Here is a 22,684-nt window from a genome sequence, read left to right as displayed (position 1 = left end):
TGATGAAGAGCTTCCTGAGGAAGGTAGAAATCATAATCTGGCACTACACATTTCAATGAATTACAAGGAGGATGCACTATCAAATGTGCTAGTTGATACCGGTTTTTATTTGAATGTACTCCCGAAATCAACTCTGTCCATATTATCCTACCAAGGCACCCCTACGAGATACAGTGGCATGATCGTTAAAGCGTTTGATGATTCTCGCAAAACCGTCATTGGAGAAGTGGATCTTCCAGTGAAGATAGGTCCGAGTGATTTCCAAATTACTTTTCAAGTAATGGATATCCACTCGGCCTATAGCTGCTTGTTGGGACGGCCATGGATTCATGAGGTTAGAGCTGTAATGTCGACTCTGCACTAGAAATTGAAATTTGTGAAGAATGGCAAGCTTGTCATCATTGGTGGGGAGAAAGCGCTTTTGGTAAGCCATCTGTCATCTTTTACTTATGTGGAAGTTGAGGAGGAGGTTGGAACTCCATTCCAAGCCTTGTCCATTGATGAGGTAAAGAAAACTGGGGCACCCATGTCTTCTTTCAAAGATGCTCAGAAAGCTATTGAGGTAGGCAGTACAAATCAGTGGGGCCGTATGGTAGAAGTCAACGAGAACAAGAATAGGACCGGATTGGATTCCAGTAAAGGTCGTTTAAAGTCAAAACTAAAGAAGTGCAACCGAGTTTCCGTAGCGGAGGGTTCACCCATGGTAATGAACAACACTCAGTTGCCGTGATTGAGGGTGATGAAGATGAAAACTGCGCCAATTTTGTGACGCATGGCAAGACTTGCAACAATTGGGTTGCTGTTGATGTTCCTGTTATTATCCATCGCTCTAAGTAATTTGTTTTTCATTTGTTTTAAGAAAAATCCTTCTCATATTCCTAAGGGAGAAGTGAACATTTAGGCATTTTTTAATTATCATCAATAAAATGATATTCTATTTCATCCACATCTATGATGTTTTATTTTTACTTTTTGCTTTTCTGAAAATGGTAATCACAAAAAACATAAATAAATAAATAATAATTATCCATCTGCATAAGATTTGGTCACAATTCACTTCTCTAAAATCAAAATATCAAATCATTATGCAGGTTGGTTTCCAAACCCATTGAACACAATGATCATACTCCCTCTCCAAACTTTGATTTCCCTGTGTTTGAGGCTGAGGAAGAGATTGATGAAGAAGTATCTGATGAATTATCTCGTCTACTTGAGCATGAGGAAAAAGCCATTCAGCCGTTCGAAGAGCAGGTTGAGCTAGTCAACTAGGGTTCCAAAGATGATGTGAAGGAAGTCAAGATTGGGTCTCAATTGTGTCTAGAGGTTAAGAAGGGGTTGATTGATCTTCTTCGAGAATATTTAGATGTGTTTGCTTGGTCCTATCAAGACATGACTGGTTTGGATTCTGATATCGTGGAGCATAGATTGTCGTTAAAGCCAGAATGCCCGCCAGTCAAGCAGAAATTGAGGAGAACTCATCCTGATATGGTAGTGAAGATCAAAGAAGAAGTGTAGAAGCAGATTGATGTTGGCTTTCTTGTTACCGTTGAATATCCGTAATGGGTGGCCAATATTGTACCTGTTCCAAAGAAAGATGGAAAAGTCCGCATGTGCATCGATTATAGAGATTTGAACAAAGCCAGTCTGAAAGATGATTTCCCTCTACCACACATTGATATGTTGGTAGACAATACAGATTCAAAGTCTTTTCGATTATGAATGGATTTTTCGGTTATAATCAGATCAAGATGGCACCCGAAGATAGGGAGAATACCACATTCATTACACCCTGGGGAACATTCTGTTATAGAGTGATGCCTTTCGGTTTAAAGAATGCTGGTGCAACATACCAGAGAGCTATGACCACCCTTTTTCATGATATGATGCACAAAGAGATTGAAGTCTATGTTGATGACATGATTGCTAAATCAAGTAATGAAGAACATGTCGAGCATTTGTTGAAGTTATTCTAGCGCTTGAGGAAATACAAACTCCGCTTGAATCCCAATAAGTGTGCTTTTGGTGTTCGTTCTAGTAAGTTGTTGTGCTTTATCGTCAATGAGAAGGGTATTGAAGTTGATCTTGCCAAGGTCAAAGCAATACAAGAAATGCATGCGCCCAAAACTGAGAAGCAAGTCAGGGGTTTTCTCGGCCGTTTGAATTATATCTCAAGATTTATATTGCACGTGACTGCCACGTGTGTACCTATATTCAAGCTTCTTAGGAAAAATCAGTCTTGTGATTGGACCGAAGATTGCCAAAAAGCTTTTGACAGTATCAAAGAGTATTTGCTTGAGCCTCCAACATTGTCTCCGCCTGTTGAAGAAAGACCGTTGATCATGTATTTGACTGTGCTTGAAGAAAGTATGGGTTGTGTTTTAGGTCAGCAAGACGAATCTGGAAAGAAAGAATATGTTACTTACTACCTCAATAAGAAGTTCACCGACTGTGAGACTCGGTATTCTATGCTTGAAAAGACTTGTTGCACATTGGCTTGGTCTGCTAAGTGTCTGCGCCAGTATATGTTGAATCATACTACTTGGTTGATATCCAAAATGGATCCAATCAAGTATATTTTTGAGAAGCCTGCTTTAACTGGGAGGATTTCCCGTTGGCAGATGTTGTTATTCGAGTATGATATTGAATACCGATCTCTAAAAGCAATCAAGGGTAGTGTCTTGGCTGACCATTTGGCTCACCAACCGATTGAAGACTATCAGTCAGTGCAATATGATTTTTCGGATGAAGAGATTTTGTACCTGAAAATTAAAGATTCTGATGAACCATTACTTGAAGAAGGGCCAGAACTTGGTTCCCGTTGGGGAATGGTATTTGATGGAGTTGTTAATCAGTATGGTAATGACATTGGGGCAATGATTATTACTCCTCAAGGCACTCATTCTCCGTTTACAGCTAGATTAACTTTCAAGTGTACAAATAATATGGCCGAGTATGAAGCTTGCATTATGGGGCTTGAAGAGGCCATTGATCTCAGAATCAAGTATTTGGACGTCTATGGAGATTAAGCTTTGGTCATGAATCAAATCAAAGGTGAATTGGAGACAAATTAACCCAGTTTGATACCATATAGAGATTACGCGAGGAGGATTTCAACTTTCTTTACAAAGATTGAGTTTCATCATATCCCTCGAGATGAAAACCGGATGGCATATGCTCTTGTAACTTTGGCTTCAATGATTGTGGTGAAATTTTGGAATGAGGTTCCTAATTTGACTGTGATGCGTCTTGATAGGCCAGCTCATGTGTTTGTTGTTGAAGAGATCAAAGATGAAAAGCCGTGGTATTTTGACATCAAATGTTTCCTCCAAAGTCAGATTTACCCGCCTGGGGCATCTTTGAAAGATAAGAAGACTTTGAGAAGATTAGGTGGCAACTTCTACCTGAATGGTGATATGCTTTATAAAAGAAATTTCGATATGGTTCTGCTCAGATGCGTGGATAGACACGAAGCAGACTTATTGATGACTAAAGTCCATGAAGGTTCCTTTGGTACTCATTCCAATGGGCATGCTTTGGCTAAGAAAATGTTGAGAGCATGTTACTATTGGCTGACGATGGAATCTGACTGTTGCAAGTTTGTGAAGAAATGCCACAAGTTTTAAATATATGCAGATAAGATTCGTGTTCCTCCGACATTGTTGAATGTCATTTCCTCTCCATGGCCCTTATCCATGTGGGAAATTGATATGATTGATATGATTGAGCCTAATGCTTCGAACGAACATCGTTTCATTTTGGTGGATATTGACTACTTCACAAAGTGGGTTGAAGCGGCATCGTATGAAAATGTAACCAAGAAAGTTGTTGTAAGGTGTATCAAGAATAAGATTATATGCCGATATGGTGTGCTATGTAAGATCATCACACTTCTTCTCCCTACAAACCTAAGATGAATGGGGATGTTGAAGCTACAAACAAGAACATCAAGAAGATTATTTAGAAAATGGTTGTGACCTACAAGGATTGGCATGAGATGCTCCCATTTGCTTTACATGGGTACCGTACATCCGTCCGCACTTCAACAGGGGCAACCCCTTTCTCACTTGTTTACGGTATGGAAGTTGTGCTCCCCGTAGAGGTTGAGATCCCATCATTGCGTGTTTTGATGGAAGCCAAGTTGACTGAAGCTGAATGGTGCCAGACCAGATATGACCAGTTGAACTTGATTGAAGAGAAAAGGTTAATTGCCATGTGTCATGGTCAGTTATATCAGCAGAGAATGAAGAAGGCATTTGATAAGAAGGTCGGGCCTCGTGTGTATAGAGAATGTGACCTTGTACTCAAGAAGATTTTATCTTTCAAACCAGATTCTAGGGGCAAACGGACTCCTAATTATGAAGGCTCATATGTTGTTAAGAGAGCCTTTTCAGGCGGTGCTTTGATTCTTACAACTATGGATGATGAAGAGTTCACTCGTCCTGTGAATGTTGATGCAGTCAAGAAATACTTCGCCTAAAAAGAAAAGAACAGCTCGCTAAGTTGAAAACCCAAAAGGGCGACTTAGGCAAAAATGAGTGTCTTGGTGGATTGAAAATCCGAAAGGGCGATCCAGGCAAAAGTTAGAGACATAAAAATAGAAAATTCATCCTAATAGATTGAGTACCCCACCTTGGGGAAATTTATGCAAAAATTAGGGATTTCGGCAAGTAACTGCATTCGGTTGGTCCTGATCATTGGAGCATTCTTGAGCAAGTCAGCCGATTCTAATTCATCATCTTCAACCAAAGCCAAGAGCACAGTGGATATTGAAGTTGGTAGAAGGATTAGTGATCATTGTATTCAATGTAGCCCTTTTTCGTGTAAATTACCATTTTTCAACTTTTGTAAAGATCTATGGAGTCTTGTCTTTTACGGACTACCATTCTATTAATAAAGTTGATCTTTTTATCCAGTTGTTTCTACTCTTATTTATCTTTTAACTAAGTAGAATTAAATTGATGATAATTTTGAAATTTTTGAATCAATAAAAATTAAAATCATTTTTCTTAAAATAATAAAAGCAATCGATTTTAGTAAGGAATATCAACAACAACCTGAGGACAAGTGAGTCCCAAAGTGCGAAGCATTGTTGGTCTCTCCCCAAACAGTTGGTTGAGTCACTTTTTCAGCAATTTCTCCAACCGAGTTTTGTGATCGTCTCCCGGGCCGAGCTGTAGGTGCATATACTCAACGGTTTACGTAGATTCGACACAGATTGTTTTATTCCCCTCAAGTCGCCAGCGAAGTTCACTCCTGAACTCCGCCACACTATTTCTTGAGTAGTATTTTTGTTCCTCTGCAAGGTTGTCTCCTATTTTGGCATGGTGTTAACCTAAAATCCCCTACAGAGTTGATGATGCAGATCCTTAGCAGATCCTTTCTCTTTCCCCGGTCAGGGTCGAGCTATTTTGTGAGGTGAATGACTTATGTTCATCCCAAACCTTTCTCTCCAGTTGATGCCTCCATCCTGGCAAGATCAGCCGAGTGTTGTAGCGATGATTCAGATCAGTGACATTTGTATCCTTTATGATTGTTTTGTCAGCATAATCATCATATATACATATACAATCATACATCAGATATTTCATTATGCATTATTATTGCACTTTTTGACTCATTGTTTTTTCGATCCTCTGCTATGGTGATATCTTTTCCCCACGCATATTTGGTGTGTCCGTCCTCCCTCAGTTATAGAGTATCAACCCCTTAAGCAGAAAGAACTTAACCTTTCTCATTCCCCACCGAATTATTTCCTCGTGGACGATTATTATTTCGGCTTCCTCCCCAGTGGATTATCTAGATGGAACCACTCCCATTGAGTTATATCCTCACTGGGTCGAGTCTTTGTTTGACCGTTTCTTTCTAGCTCTTACCTAGATAGATGCTTTGGTCCCTTGAGAGTCTATTACCCAGTAACTGGTAATATTCTTCTCAATTTGCGAGTACCTTACTCTTACCCAATACCCGGTAATAGTAATCTATTCCCTCTTGTTTCCCCCAACGAATTCATTTCATGTTTCCCTAGGTAGTATATCCTTGATATGTTCATCCTAACCGGTGACAGATATTCTCCTCTTTTAGTTTTCTACCCAGTAAAAAGGTAGTCGTAATCCCTATTTCATTCCCCAGAGAGTTAATCCTTGATATGTTCATCCTAACCGATGACAAATTCTCTTCTCTTTGCGGTCTTCTGCCCAGTAACCGGTAGTTGTAAATCCTGTTTCCCCCCGCTGAGTCTATCCTTGATATGTTCATCCTAACCGGTGATGGATATTCTCTTTTTGATATTCTATTCAGTAACTGATAGATATAATTCCTACTCTTCTCCCCGACAGTATATCCTTGATATGTTCATCTTAACCGATGACGAATATTCTTCCTTTTGAGTTTATCCTTGATATCTTCACTTTAACTAGTGACGGATATTCTTTCTCTTTGGTCTTCTGCCCAGTAACCGGTAGTTGTAAATCCTATTTGGCTTTTCCCCGGTAGGTTATTCTTATCCTATAATTGGTAATGAATATACCTCATGTTTCCCTCAGCGAGCCATCCTTGATATGTTTACCTTAACCGGTAACGGATGTCCTCTCTGATAGATTACATTATCTTCCTACCCAGTAACCGGTAATAGATAATGTACCTCTAGTACTCATGTGTTGAAGTTCATTCTTCCTCATTTGAGCTTGAGTGCGTATTTCCTCAGTAAAATCGCCATTTTCCCGTTTGGTATGAGTATTTCAGCTTTGTTCTGATTTACCCATTTCCCCTGCAGGTTTTCCCTTTATCCCCGGCTGAGTCCTTCCATTGATTTATTTTCATGGAATCCTCTTGTGTCTCCAACAGCTTTGAGTCATAGCCTGGCCTACGTACAACTTTTTACCCCCAGAGTCTCTGTCTCCCTAGTGAGTTTTCCTTACGGAATGCATTATGCTCTTGCGGACTTTCAGTCTCTCGGATATCTTTTTCTTTGTGGCAACATTTTCCACACGAAGATTCCTTTTCAACATTTCATATCATATGCATCATGAGATTTCTTAGGGACCAAAATTTGTTTCTATTGTTGTTATTTAAGTCCATTCTACTAAGTTGATACGAAGATTTTAACCTTCATCTCCTCAGCTAGAACGTCCTTAAATAGGGGCAGTTGTAAGACCCTAATTTTGACCCTAAGATCCCTCATGCTATCTTATCATATGCATTAGCATTGGGATCACACCTTGGCATCCTCCTTACCCCTCCATTCATAGAGTTTGCATTGGGAGAGATCACCAAGCACATATGATTGTATCATACTTTGTTTTTCATCATTTACTAACTAAAATACCAAAATATGTCAATGTATAGTTTGTTGCTTTTGTAGGTAGTGTGTAAGCTCACCTATGCTCCATCAAGCTCACATATAGGGTTTAAGACCCTAAATGTAAGAAGTGCAATCAAGAAATGGTTCACATTGTTTCTAAGCATAATATATGTATCCCTATGATCTTCACATGTTATTTTGATCAAGAAATCATCAAGAGTTTGGAGTTTGTTTTCCTTGGAAACCCTAATTCATTTGCGTATCTTGTGTGACTTCTTCAATAAGTTTCTTCAACAATTGATCAAATATTTCAAGGGATACTTCACTTTCATCATCTTATGCATATATCCATGAGTCCCAAAGGTCAAGAGAATGTCAAGCTAGCAAGATGGTTCACGGTGGTTGACCAGAGAAAGTCAACTAGTTAAAACTGGGGTTCTCTAGACCCTATCTCCTACACTTTTTGTCATATGAAAATAATTCCAAGAGTAAAGTTACTCAAAATTACATTTCAAACAACTTTCATGTTGAAGTCAAGAGCTAGTTTTTCTTGTAAAGTCATTTTTATGGTGAAAGATTATAGGCCATTTTGTTTGAACCCTAGTTTGTAGGTCAACTTCCCAAGAACATAACTTGCTCATTTTTTATGATATGAGATCCATTAAAATTCCATGATCAAATTCAAGATGTCTACTTCAACTTTTATGTTTGGATGAAGTTCAAATTCAACTTGCAAATGCATGTTCCAAGAGAAAACATTATAGGTCATTTTGGGCCAATACCATTGAACAAGTGATTTTCCTCAACTTCTAAAATGAATAACTCCTTCATGCCAAATCCAAATGAGGTCCAATTTGTTACCAAATTGAAGAGTTTTGAAAGAGCTACAACTTTTATGAAGGAACTTTACTCATTTGAAGTCCATAGAAAAAGTTATTCAAGGTGGAAGGAGTGAACATTTGACTTGGGACTTAGAAAATTTTCAAATATATTTGATTTCCCAAACTTCCACCTCAAAATTAATCATGATCCAAGCTTCAAATGGAAAATTGTTCAACATGAAAGTTGTTCCCCTTGATCTCACCTTTCCAAAAAGTCTAAGATCATCTCATTTGGCCAAAGGATAAAGGACTTACGCATGGGTGCAATATGAAGAACCATTTGGATGATTTCCACTTCCACTTTTCATACACGATTGCATGGCTTTGTAACATGATTTTAGCATGATTCTCACTCATTTTTGGACCTGATTGCATCACTTGATGGGCCTATCACACGCCCATGCAAGCATGCAAGGGAATTTCTCAAAATTTTCCAAATTTGGAAGTGTGTGGAAATGAATCTCATGGCCTATAAATAAGACCCCCATTGCTCAGAATTAAGGACCTCATGCCCAAGATTTGAACCTGCAATCCCAAACCCTCATCATTGAAGGATAATCTTGAAGGTTTTCTTTGAAAATCGAGTTTCAAATCTCCATCTATTTTAAGATTGAAACTCCAAGAGTCCAGACCTTTTATTGATCCTAATCACTTCCAAAAAGCATCTAAAGTAAGGCCAAGCATAATTGGAATCAAGATTGTGCCAATCTGAAGCTCCATTGAAGGTGAATTTTCAGAATTTTCTTCTCTTCGATTCTCCCTCAATTTTTCACCATTCTTTGTGATTTTTGGTTGCCTGAAGTCCTATCAATGTAGGCAAGAAGATTGAGTTGCTTTAAGGTCAAATCGAAGCAACTTAGTTCATGATCCTCAAAATTCAAATCCATGTATCTTTTTATATACTTGGAATTGGAGAAAATTGAGGCCAGATTCGTGCTCTTGAGCATTTTTCCTTCAAATTAGTGTATTCACTTTTCATTTTTCATAAGGTTTTGGTTGGACCAGTCCGGTGGTCCTCACTAGAGAAGATGAACGGAGCTAGGGCTCCGGTGGTGCGTTGGATCAATCCAGGTCATCTGATCCGTTTGAAATGTTTTAATCTTACGCGTCCAATCTGATTATCAAGTGTGTGACGCAATTGACTAAGGTGTTTGTGGAACGCGCGCGCTTGGCCATCAGATCTGCCACCTCAATTAATGAGGGAGATCTGATGGCCCTTGTTTTTTTGATTTTTTTGATTTTTATGTTTAATCCATTTATTTTGATTAATTCATATTAATTTCATTTTTAATCCAAAAAATATGGAACTTTCACCAAAAAAATTTAAATATTTTCCTCTTTCATTTTCTGAACTAAAATTATTTTTTGGATTAATTTTGATATTTTTCATGAATTAATTATTTTTGTGCATATTTTTAATTGTTTAAAAATACTTCTGACTTTTCAAAAAGTATGAATTTTTTTTGTCTAAGGTCCTTTGACCTTGTTTGACCTAGGGTAAATCTCTTGGCCATTTATTTGGTGTTTTGAAGAGGTTTTAGGTTTTGACCAAACTAAATCTAATTTAAATGCATTTTTTATTTTGATTTTTAATTGATTAATTGTGTAGAAATTATGTTGAGCCATTTTTATTGACTTGTGAAGTTTGACTATGTGTTTGGGCCTTGGTCAAGGTTGATTTGACTTTTGTTGGATTAAAATCATTGGATTTAGGGGATTGATGAAATGCATATTTCATCTCCCAAAATGAATGAATGATTTTAATTTGATAAAATTCCTCCCATGACCAATTTGTGTTTCTCTCATTTTCCCCTCCCTCTTCATCTTCAGTCCCATTCTCTCCCATCCTTTCCATTGACCAATTAATTCTCAATATCCTAAGGCTAATTGGTTCATCAATAACTTTGTGTTAGATGAACCAATACAAGTATGGATGAGATAGGTCCATCCTTTCATCTTTTTATTTTTGTGTGTGATATGTTTTAGGAGTATGGTCCATTATACCATATCTCTAACATGCATTAACACCAAAATTTCTATTGCCCGACCTCAGATAGTTGTGACTTCTACATAAGTCTAATTATGATTGCTTAACATAGCGCTAAATTTTAACCCTAAAGACATATCATTATAGTAAGTGAGATTATAAGTCTCCCCCCTTTCATGGTATTGTGTGAGAACTTGACATTTTTTCCTTTCTTTGAAAGATGTCTTGGTTCAAGGATCCATGCTTGTGAATAAAGGGTTTAGTGTTCTCCAAAGAATGACTTAACCAATTGAAAAGCAAAACATCACTAACATCTAATCAACTAACATTTGACTAACTTTTTATTAATCTTGCTTTTATTTCCAAGTCATTTACTTTATGCAATTTAAATTCAAGTCATTTACCATTTCATTTGTCATTTATATATCATTTAACTTGTTTATGTTTATGTCATTTTTTACTTTGCTCATTTGAGCCATATATTGTGATTGCATATATTTGTTTGTGTTTGAGGTCTTAGGACCTTAAAATACTTAATAAACAACAAAAACCCTAAAAAAATGTTTGTGTGGACTGTTGGATTTGATCTGAGCTTTTGGACTTAGAATTAGGCAACATTCCCTATGCAAATGGACTTGGCCAATGCCAATTTTTCTGAGACCAAGTTATTGTGATTTGAGCTTTCATCTGATGCAAGTATTAGGATCTACATGAGTTCATCTGCTACATGGTCTTGATGTAACTGTTACTTTGAATCTGTGTCTAATGCCTTATTCTGAGCTAATCAAGGAGTATGTCATATGATATATGAGAAGACAAAGAAGACTGTCAGTTGTGAAGTTGTTTGCTTGGATGTGGCTATCTTTATTTGATGTCTTGCTCTTCATATTGCTATTTGCTTGTTGATATTGCTTGATCCAAAGTCCAAAGGAAAAGTGAATTTTCTATATGACATTCTTGTCTGTTGGATTGCATCTCATTGGTCAGATCTTTTCAACTCTTAACTTTTAATTTTATGCTTAGGATTAGTCTCTTCATCTTCTCCCACTTCTTAAATTTCAAAATCTCTCCCCCTTTTCAAAAACCTTCTTTGCTTGTGATTTCAAAACTTAGACTATATTTCAAATTAGAAACTTTGGCATTATGTCATTGCATTTTTAAACTCTTTTCTTAATCAAATTTGTAAATGAACTTAACCATATTGACTTAAAATTTCAAAAGACAAAAAGAACTAACACTCATTCAAACTCTTTTGGGTCTTTGTGCTTCTTTCAAATTTAAATCTTGATTAAAAGCAATCCACTCATTTTTGAAATTAATACCACGAACTACGAGGTTTTGATCCCTTATTTTTATGTTGGTACGTAGGCACAAGTCCGAAGGTCTTGTCAAACACAAAAATATAATTAATGAATTCTTTTCTCATCCTCACACTCTATTTATTGCAAACATCTTTTATACCAAAACACATACACACATAAAAAAGGCTCCCTAGGAGTTCCTAAGGCACTTTGGGTGCTAACACCTTCCCTCTGTGTAACCAACCCCCTTACCTGTAATCTCCGACATTTTATTGGTTTTGATTTGAAAACTTCTTGTCTTTGAGTTTTGTTCGTATTTTTTCCATTTTCCTTTGGAAACAATAAAAGTGCGGTGGCGACTCTGGTTTTATTGACGTTAAGTTTATCCATAGCTTAATGGTCATGAATTTACCGCTACAAGTAGTCTAACACTTAAATTAGTATGTGAATAAAATGAGTGAATGAAGTTTGAATTTGAAATTATGTACCTGAGAATGACGTGCTTTTCATTTATATAGAGGAGTCGTTGTAACCACTCACTATCTTTGAGGCGTGAAATATGAGGAGTGTTAGATTTATCTTGACCATGGATCTCATATGCTCTTCCCCAAGGTAATACGCCTACGTTACAGACAAACTGGACGAATCATTGATTTCACTAGACCGAACCTACTGTGTTTTTTGGCATGCACTCTAGCATCATTTACAATTAATATTTTTTCAAGAATTGCTAAATTAAAGAATATATTTTTATTAACGAATTAGAGAAATTTGTTAAAGGAGTATTCCCTCCATTTTTTATCATAAATTATTTTGAAAAATAAAATTGTAAGTCAGTTTACACTACCAATAAATAAATAGTGTTATTTTTTTATTATACTTTTAAAAATTTATTATTATCTTTTATTTTAATTATATGACACATTAATAATATTATAAAATATTTATAATTTTTTATTTTCATACAATAATAATTATTATTTTTAATTACTTATGAAAAGTTCAAAAAGTTTTATAATAAATAGTATTTAATAGAGAAAGCAGGTCTGGGTGAGTTGATCCGAAACCGAACAGCTGATCCAAGTAAAGCCACCTCGTTACATTATCCATCCAAAAGTTATCGAAAATTTGAAGTATTTGATGACGTGGCACAGCACATTCAATCCCATTCTCCATTACAATGTGTTTGTGTGTTTTAATTTTCCTATGATTAATGTTAACTAATAAAATAAAGTAAAAAGAAAGAAAGAAAATGTGTGGAAGAAATGGATTGATAGAGATTTTGGATTGTTGCGGTGTTTGAACAGAATCACACAGTCCACACGAACAAACCAAACTGAGAACACTAATTTCCCACATCACTCCTTCTTTCTCTCTCTTTCTATCTCTAACTCTTTTAACAGCAGAAGAACAAGGAAAGAAGATAATGGTGGTGACATGTGAAACATGAAGAGTACTGTATTATTATGCATCTTCAATGGCATCATTATGTCATAATGCCTTTTCATTTTCACCTACAAAACTTTTCCCTATCATGTTAAAGCCATCTTTCAGATGCTCCTCCATTACTACTAATTCCACACCTTCCTACAATTCCATTGTTTTTGAGGTTCCTTTAACTCTCTCTCTTTCACTTTCTTATTATGCATTCAATATTAATACTTAATGTAGCAAGTTGCAATCTTTATACCTATGCATGAGAAACCTCATTACTCATATGTCAATGTGTAGAATGAATTGTGCTTCTTCTATATTACTTCATGATCCGTGGATTTGTTAAACATTTTCACTTTTCTTCATTTGTTATGACTGCTTTGATTCATTCAAGTTATCACTGAATTAGGGTTTAGGGATTAAACTGTTTACAAAATTATGATTCATGAGATAGTTCCTGCAATTGAAAATATGCCTATAGGAATACGAATCCATGATTAACCATAGTAGTCTATAATTGTTATTTAGATGAAGAAAACAGTGAATTTCTTCTGTCTCTTGAATATTATTTAGGATCTTATTTATATTCATTATATAAGATTTTTACCTGTTTTTTGTTTTTTTTTTGTTTTTTATCTTAGACTGTTAGGCTATTGGGTCCTCCAACAAAATTTGAAGCTTCAAAGCTGAAGGTTGTTCTATTGGAAGATCAGATTAACAGATATGCAAGTATTATCCCAAGAACCTACATTCTATCCCACTGTGATTTAACAGCTAATCTCACTTTAGCTGTTTCCAATGTCATCAAACTCGAGCAGGTTTGTGTCTTTATGTTTTGCCTGCTTTGGCGTGGAAAATTAGTCTTTGACGCATATTTTGAACGAAGGAAAATGCTAACAAGTGCCTTTAGAAAATTGAATGCGTTTTTGCAAAATACACAATTCCTTTGATACTTCTTTTAAGTAATTGAACCCATTTTTTAGGGTGCCCCTTAGGTTGTTCATTAGTATAAGTTATTGCTTAATTAGCACATGTTTGATGTCTTGTATTCCTTGTGTGAAATGGCAGTTGAGAGGGTGGTACCAGAAGGATGATGTTGTAGCTGAATGGAAGAAAGTGAAGAATGAAATGTGCCTACATGTTCATTGCTTTGTTAGTGGTCCTAATTCCTTCCTAGATCTCGCTGCTGAGTTTAGATATCACATTTTCTCCAAGGAAATGCCTTTGGTATGTTTGCGTTTAATTTATATTATCCCCTTAATGCATCCAATTCCTATCAAAACAGGAATAATCTGAGAACTAGAACTAGGACTGTTCTAACATGTTCTCCCTCTGGACTCAAATATAAGCAAAAAATAGTCATATGCGCACCAATTAAAAATTTCAGTGAAATTTTCTTCATGAAATAGAAGATGATTGTACTCTCCAAAGTCCAAACTCCTGTTTCTCTTCATCTAATTTTCTATCAGAATTTGTTTGGTAACGCTAAACATGGTGAAGTTAGTTAGAAATTGTTTATGTTTGAGTCCGGAGGTAGTATTCTACATTGCAACCTTATCGAAGAGTTGCATATGGATCCCCAATTAGTGAACTGTTTGTTGCTAATTGCTAAAGCATGTCATTGCTCAAATAAAGAAGATTCAGTATAAAAATATGGGGTAAGAAACGAGAATTTAATGATAGCCTTTCGCGTAAACTTACACTTAAGCCTATTATGAACTGCAATCGTGATATACTATATCTGGTATGTAAATTGGTTCTCCAATTGCAGATTACTGGATTAGCAGTCCTATGCCTAAATGTATTATGACACATGGTTGGATTGTTGTCTTGACCATGCCAGGTACTCAAAGCAATTCAATGCGGAGATTCTGAACTTTTCCACGAGCATCCAGAATTGCTGGATTCTATCGTTAGAGTATATTTCCATTCTAGCTCAAAAATATACAACAGAATGGAATGTTGGGGGCCTTTAAGGGATGCAATGGAGGTAATATTAGGAAACACTGAAATGAGTAATTTTACTATCTTTTTGACATGAGTAATCTTTACTTTTGTATTTTACCTTTGCCTTTTTGTTTTGTTATCTGATTATGTTTCTTCGTGTTTTCAGGGAAAACGAGGCGATCAGTTACAAGGGTTGATAAACAGAGATCGTCCTCCTGAAGAATGGAGAAGCCCAATGTCCACATTCCAAGCTCTTTTTGCTATTCTTCTTTCAAATGTATTACTGGTAACTTGGTTGATTTGTTTATATCCCGATTCTTTCCTCAGCTAGAGCTGGGTGGGTTTAGACGAAGCAAAATTCAGGTTGCAAGAATGACTATGAGAGGAATATGTAAAATTGCACAAAAACATATTACTTGTGCAATAAAGGAAATTTCATTTCATGAATTATGTAATTATGAAGTAAAGGAATTAACAGATTGGATTAAATCTCACTCAAAGATATGGCCTTAATTTTGGTTTTTCAGTTTTATTTTCTATAATTGATTTGTTGTAAACATTTGTATTCATTGATGTGCCACTTATCATTTGTCTCAACCTATTGATTGGGCCAAGATCATATGGCATGTGGACATCCCTCCCTCCAAATCCATGATGGTGTGGAGCCTAATGCAGCAAAAAGTTCTTACGGATGACATGCTGCAAGATAGTGGTTGCTCAAAGGCTTCTTACAGTTTGTGCAACGCTCATTTTGAAACCACTGCACACCTATCTAATGGACCCAATGGTTCATCTTTTCGAGCAAAGTCGCCGTCGACCACCACCGCTCCGGCCACCGTACCTCCAACGAAGGTTTGTTTTGTGCATCTCATGATGTTGGTTTTTACAACCTCTCTGTAAACCACCGTTTCTCTCATTTCTGACGGCCACGGCAATAAATATAGTGGTGGTACAAATGGTAGAATTGGATTAAAGGAGATGAAGGTTCTCCTTTTATGTGCTTATTTATTTCCCTGCATTTTTCTATATGTATTTTGATTCAGTTCTCTCACAATACAATGGCAATGGTGGAAGAAGAAGAGGAAACGAGTGGCGGAGCCGGAAAAAAAAATTTGAGATGACCGCTAACGTAAAATAAAGATTATAAATAAAATGTAAATAGTATTTTAAATAAAACATTAAAGTTAAAATAAATACAAAGTAAATTACTAAAAATTTAAATTACATGACTTAAAACTACCTTAAATTAATGCTTTACGCGTTCCGAGTGACTTGAAATCGTCAATAATTGGCTCCGAACTAATGTTTGCACTAATCTCCCTTTCAATATATACTGTCATGCTATCTCCAAGAAACCCATCATCCATCTTGTTTCTCAACTTAGTCTTAATAATTTTCATTGCTGAAAAAGACCTTTCAGTTGTGGTCGTAGAAACGGGAAGAGTCATGATAAGACGAAGTAGTCTATCAATCAAGAAGTAAGTTTCAGCTTGTCCAGATGCAACCAAACATGAACATAGTTCTTGAATAGTTGATAAATTATTCAAGTTTGATGCTTGACGAGCAACAAATAGAAAATGTTGGAGTTGAAATTGCAAATTATTCTTTTTTTGATCACTAAAATCCATAGGATAATATTTTTCAACTAAAGAACAAATAGTATCAATGCTAAAAGTTTTATATCCATCTTTAGGAGATAAAGAACAAGAAAGAGTTAACAAATCCATTGCCTGCTCACTGAATCTGCTATTCAACTCTTGAAACTGTTTGCCAATGGTAGTGAAAAAGATTTCAACTTTAAAGTAATGTTGAATTGTGACTTGATTCTCTTCAAGACGGGAACGTCCAAATCTTGTTGTTGAATGAACATCATTAAGATTAGGAATCTCAATACCATGATTTTCACAAAAAGATACCACTTTAGTAAACAATATATCCCAACCATTTTCTCTTAAACCTTAAATAAGATGTTTTGTTGAACGAACCAAGTTCATAACATTAACTACATATTGATTTTTTTTTGTAAGGCTTGACAAAGCATATATGTTATTTCCATGATTTCTTTCATCAAGTGCAAAATAAATATAAAATCAAATGCCTCCAAATAATTGTAACAATTATTTGCATCCCCACGTGTAGCATAACTCCCTCTATCTTTTACAATTTTTTAAAAAACTAAACAAGTTGCTTCATACATGTTTATCAAGCTAGAAATTGAATCGTAATGTGATCCCCAACGAGTATATCCAGCTCGTTTCAATGTACCAACTTGATTTGCACCTTTACCAGTTACAATCTCATCAATCTCTAACAAATAAGCAATTTCTTCTAATTGGGCAGCTTGTAACTCATCATGACGCTTTGTAGAAGAACAAACAACATTCACAACAAATATCAGCTTCTCAAAAAATTTATGAATATGTTTGACTTCTCTTGATGATGTAACTAATGCAAGTTGCAATCGATGAGCAAAACAATGAACATAGTATGCATACGGACAATCCTTCATAAAGAGGGCTTGTAAACCATTTCATTCTCCTCTTATATTGCTAGCACCATCATATCCTTGGCCACGAATGTTAGAAACATCAAGGTTATGTCGAGAAAGTATATCACATATTGTTTCCTTAAGAGTTAAAGATGCGGTGTCTTTAACATGTGCCACATCAAAAAATCTCTCTTGTATTAAACCAACTTTATCAACAAATCTTAATACAAGAGCCATTTGTTCCTTTTTTGACTCATCACGAGCTCTTTTTGAATTTGATGTGAAGTATACTTGCAATTTTGTGGAGCATTTTTCAACACAACTTTTGCAACTTCATCATTGTAGGATGCTAAAAGTTTCAATAACTCAAGAAAGTTACCTTGATTTCTTGATTTGCTACTTTCGTCGTGTTAACCAACGAACAGTATCAATTGAAGTCTTGAGTCGTAACCGAATATTCATTCTTTGACTTGAACTTTGCACTTGAATAACATTTCTAATATGACTATCTTGATTCAACAAGTCTTGACAAGCTTTCATTGCATTGTTGTGTGGTGAGCAAGGATCCTTCCCTATGTGTTTAATAAAGGAACAATGTTTTCCATTCCTAACTTTCTTCCAATTTCTAAAACCCATAGAAATAAAGACAACTGATCTGGGACGTCCACTTAGTTTTTTGCTAAAAAGGTAACATGGTAAGCAATATGCGGCATCTTCGGATGGTGAATATTCTAACCATGATGGAAATATGTTAAACCAAGTATGTTGAAACCTTCTCGGATGATCCTCGTTACCGGACAAAGGATAGTTTTCTAAATGAATTTGATATGGACCCCATTTTAGATAAGCTCTTCGTATTACATCCACTTGATTTGGTGGATATTGCCAAATCGGAGGACGCTTTCCAGGATCGCGTTCCAAAGAATTTTCAAAACCATGATGCTCTTCAATTGTTGGATTCTCAAGAATTGTTTCAGATTCGGATGTCGGGATTATAATTTCTTCATCTCTCTCTTCTCTTTCAATTTCACATGCTTTCCTTTTGAAAAAAGAATCAATCTTCCTATTATTCCTCTTTACTCTTCCTATAATATCATATCAGATGAACATAAAAATTAAAAGAGAAAAAAAATTAATAAACTTAATTAATCAACTTTAATCCGTTTTCAAATACCGATAACTTCACTATTAAATAAACCTTATTACAGTGTATAACTATATTTGTAAATTACAGTGTTATGAATTGACTTAATAAATCTCATATAGATTATTTTAACACATCAAGAAAGAAGAATCCTAAAAATCTCAAAAACATAAATCAAGCAATCACTTTAATTTATTACTTTTTATAAACGAAGAATGAATAAAGTTTTTTACATGTTAGATGCCGATCACTTTAATCTGTTCTGATTCCGGTGCCGGTAGCAAACCCATATGAGAAAGAAAGGAAACGTAGGAGTTTTTTACTTTATCTGTATTTTAACTTAACTTTGAATGAAAAATAAAAAATAAAAAATAATTTAAATTTAAAGTAAGAATATTTTAATAATTTAATATATATAAATTAAAAAAAATAAAAAATTGAGGGGTGGCCGCGGGCTTCCCACGTCCCCCTCAGTTCCGCCACTGACTACTAGTACAACTAATGGAGCTTTCTTTACATTAACTTCTCTTCATGCTAATGTTGTTTGTTTGGATGGATGGCTTTGTGGATGGCTTTGTTCTTTGTTGTGATTCTCATATTTAACTACATACCTTCGATGCAGGGAAAGTGTATTGTCTGCTATAGACTCCAAGCTCAAGCTTCAACATAAATTGTGACTAAAATAACCAAATTAACTTTACTGTTTTTCGATTTCGTTGTAGGCTTTCAATAATACAATAAGATGCATTAGAGGTGGCAAAAGCTACAATAGATACACAATAAAAGACAGGTATTTTATGGCATACTACTTTTAATAGTTCGAAAGGCAAGAAAAATAAGTCACAACTTTATTCTTGAAGTAACAATAATATTACAGTTTCTGCAAGCATTGTAAAATTAATAGTTTGTTTCAATTTTGGCATGCAACAGTGTTACAACAACGTTATAGTGCTTCTGTAGCTGTAGTTGTGGCTATTTTACAACACTGGTATACATACACCATTATTATTGCTATATAGATACCATACATATGCATGGTTATTGCTGGGTTACAATACATGTGAATGTAGCATATTATTACAATTTAAATATTAACTCATAAGTCTGGAGAATGACTAACTTGAGCTGAACAGAATTGGGTGGCAGAATCTGTACTTAATTTTTCCAAACATAGACATGAACATTCTCCTCTTGATACTTCCTCTAACAGGAGGAAATGAGCTAAATTTTCTGAAGCTCTTGTCTGTTGCTGACTTATTTGGGTGCACCATTTCCATTCCTGTTTTCTTTTCCATGAAGATCGATATCCAATGAGTTTATTATTGCTATATATGATAAGTAGTGGGACTCTTTGATTCATTTTATATAGGAAAGTAAGGTTGTGTGTAAAGTATTTAGTTAGAGTAGGAACCTTCGTGTGTTCGTGCCATCATCACAAAAAGTTTGCAATTAGTTCCTTCCTTTAAACACCTGAAGACAATATTGCTAGGTTCATGCAAACCCAACTATTTTCCGTACTAACTTTACTTATTGCTGGTGAGAGAGTGAGGGTTTTATGGAAAATAATTGGACAGTTCATAGCAATGCTAAGTCACCTCCTCTATATATTGAATGGGATATCACTTTTCTCGAGTGTATTGGGCCCTTTTAGTTAGTTATTTTCTTTTTATTAGGAGTTTGTTTTGCTGTATCTTTACTTAATGTATTTTTTCCTTTGTTAGTTGGTTATAAGCAATGCTTAAATAAGTTATAACCTTGACCTTTGTAATCTAATGAGAAAGTTAACTCTTTATAATAATGAGAAAAGGTTATTCCATTATGGGATCCAGGGCCGACCCAATCAATTCAGAGACTCTGTTCTAATTTTAAAAATGGGTATATATATATATTATATATATATATATATATATATATATATATATATATATATATATATATATATATATATATATATATATATATATATAATTTTAATGATTAAAAATGACAAACAAAAGATAAAATTATATATTAACGAAATGAAGTACCAAAAAGTTCAAAGGTATTGTTTAAACTACTAACACCATTTCTTACAACTTAAATTATCTAACTGCATAAAAAGAGTCTTCCTACGAACATTTTTTGAAGCAAAATCGTCAACTAAGTCTTCATATTTTATTGTCTCCAAAATATCATTTTCAATAGCTATTAATGCCAATCCATTAAGCCTTTCTTGTGACATGGTAGACCGCAAGTAAGTCTTTAACAACTTCAATTTTGAAAAAAAAAATCTGCAGAAGCAACTGTCACAGGAATAGTCAATAAGATTCTATATGCAATAACTGTATTAGGAAAACAATCCAAGCCTTTTAAAAATAATAATATATCAGTAGGTCTTATGGTTTCTTCAGGCAACATTTCTCTTAGTAACTTCAACTCTGCAAAAAATTCATTCCCATCAATATCAGATTGCTCATTATGTTTCAATGTCTGCTCAAAGTTAGTACAACAAGACTTCAAAGTTGCATCATCTAATGATTGTAACTTGTGAGAAGTAAACAAGAAATCAAAAATACTTTCATACTCTTGGTATTGCTCAAACCTCTTATTAAGAGAAACAACAGCTTGATCAACAAGGTAAAGAAAATAATTGACCGTGAATGATTCTTCTTCTGATAGCTCGATTGATGGGATATTCAAATTCTCATCAAATTGCCTTTTTTCTTTTAATTATACGCATTTGAGGAAATATTGGGGCAATATTCAATTCCATCGCAATTTCCTTAGCGTTAATCAATACCTTATAAAAACCTGTTTCTCTATATCCCTCAAAATATGAAATCAACCCCTTAATTTTTTGCATAGCAACATCAATAAGCATATCCTTTTTCTGTAAAAGCTTGCTAACAGAATTAATTGCAGATAATATTTCAAACCAAATAATTATAGCCATCAAAAACTCAAAATCACCAAGCTCATTTGTTGCTAAGGATTTAACTTCATTTTGTATTTTATGATCAAGATCATTTTCTGACACTTCAAGCAAAGCTTCTGTAAATTCTAACATTTGAGTTCTTATAGCTTTGACACTTTCTACACGACTCTCCCAACGAGTGGATGACAATGATTTTGGAGTCAACCCTTTTACATTATCTTTCAAAATTTGCCATCTCTTAGTAGAATTGGCAAAAATTGTATAAATGCGTTGAACAACTCCAAAAAAATTTCTAGCTTTAATGCAAGAGTTAGCCATATCACACAATGCCAAATTAAGACTATGACAACCACAAGGAGTATAAAAGGCTCTTGGATTTATGTCTAAAAATCTCTTTTGCACACCTTGGTGTTTTCCTTTCATATTGGACCCATTATCATAACCTTGCCCTCTCACGTCAAATAGGTCGAGACCAAGTTCTTTCAATTCATTTTGTAAAACATCAAAAAGCCCCTGACCACTTGTATCATTCACATTCAAAAATCTTAAAAATGATTCCTCAATACTAACAGAAGCTGAAGAAATATCCACATATCTTATTATCAAAGACATCTGCTCTTGGTGACTAACATCAGGAGTACAATCAAGTATCACTGAAAAATACTTTGCCTGTTTGATTTTTCTAATGATTTCAATTTTAATCGCAGAACCAAGCAATGAAATCAACTCATTATGTATGTTATGCCCAAGATAATGAATATGAACTTTTTGAGTTGTAACACGTCTAACATGTTCTTGGATGATTGGGTCAAATTCAGCTAACATTTCAATCAAACCCAAAAAGTTTCCATTGCTATCTTCGTACAATTTCTCCTTAGAACCACGAAAGGCTAAATTATGTTTAGCAAGAAATTTCACTATTGAAATAACTCTTTTTAAAATATTTTTCCAGTGATCCTTTTCTTTCTCAATTAATCTTTGAGTTGTTTTATCAATAGTTTGAAAATTTTGCAGCCTTTTGCGATACTCATACCAAGTAGTCATATTTTTAACATGTTCCATGCCTAACTCGTGCTCTTTAATTCTTTCACCAATATGTACCCAATCACTATAACTCTTATTTGCTAATTGTCCTCTAACAATCCCATTTTTAAAAACTTTACAACAAAAACAAAATACTTTATCAAGCTCTTTCGAATAAACAAGCCAATCTCTATCACACACCTCTCCATTTGCTAAAGCTCTAGTATACAAATTAGCCGTAAAACGTCTATTCAAACTATCTCTA

The 22,684-nt window shown here is 34.9% G+C and overlaps 1 protein-coding gene across 1 annotated transcript; it reads left to right on the top strand.

Moving 5' to 3' along the window:
* The first annotated feature begins 12,680 nt into the window (after positions 1–12,680).
* Positions 12,681–15,376, top strand: LOC127082731 (magnesium dechelatase SGRL, chloroplastic). Its single transcript, XM_051022963.1, has 5 exons — positions 12,681–13,078; positions 13,545–13,721; positions 13,972–14,130; positions 14,747–14,893; positions 15,017–15,376. Exons 1-5 carry the CDS (start codon positions 12,947–12,949, stop codon positions 15,179–15,181), a joined length of 780 nt encoding a protein of 259 aa, XP_050878920.1. The 5' UTR covers positions 12,681–12,946; the 3' UTR covers positions 15,182–15,376.
* The last annotated feature ends 7,308 nt before the right edge of the window (positions 15,377–22,684 follow it).

This window comes from Lathyrus oleraceus, chromosome 5 (genome assembly GCF_024323335.1).
Source record: "Lathyrus oleraceus cultivar Zhongwan6 chromosome 5, CAAS_Psat_ZW6_1.0, whole genome shotgun sequence".
NCBI lineage: Eukaryota > Viridiplantae > Streptophyta > Magnoliopsida > Fabales > Fabaceae > Lathyrus > Lathyrus oleraceus.
The sequence above is the reverse complement of the archived record's forward strand: the minus strand, read 5'-3'. Positions and strand labels throughout refer to the sequence as shown.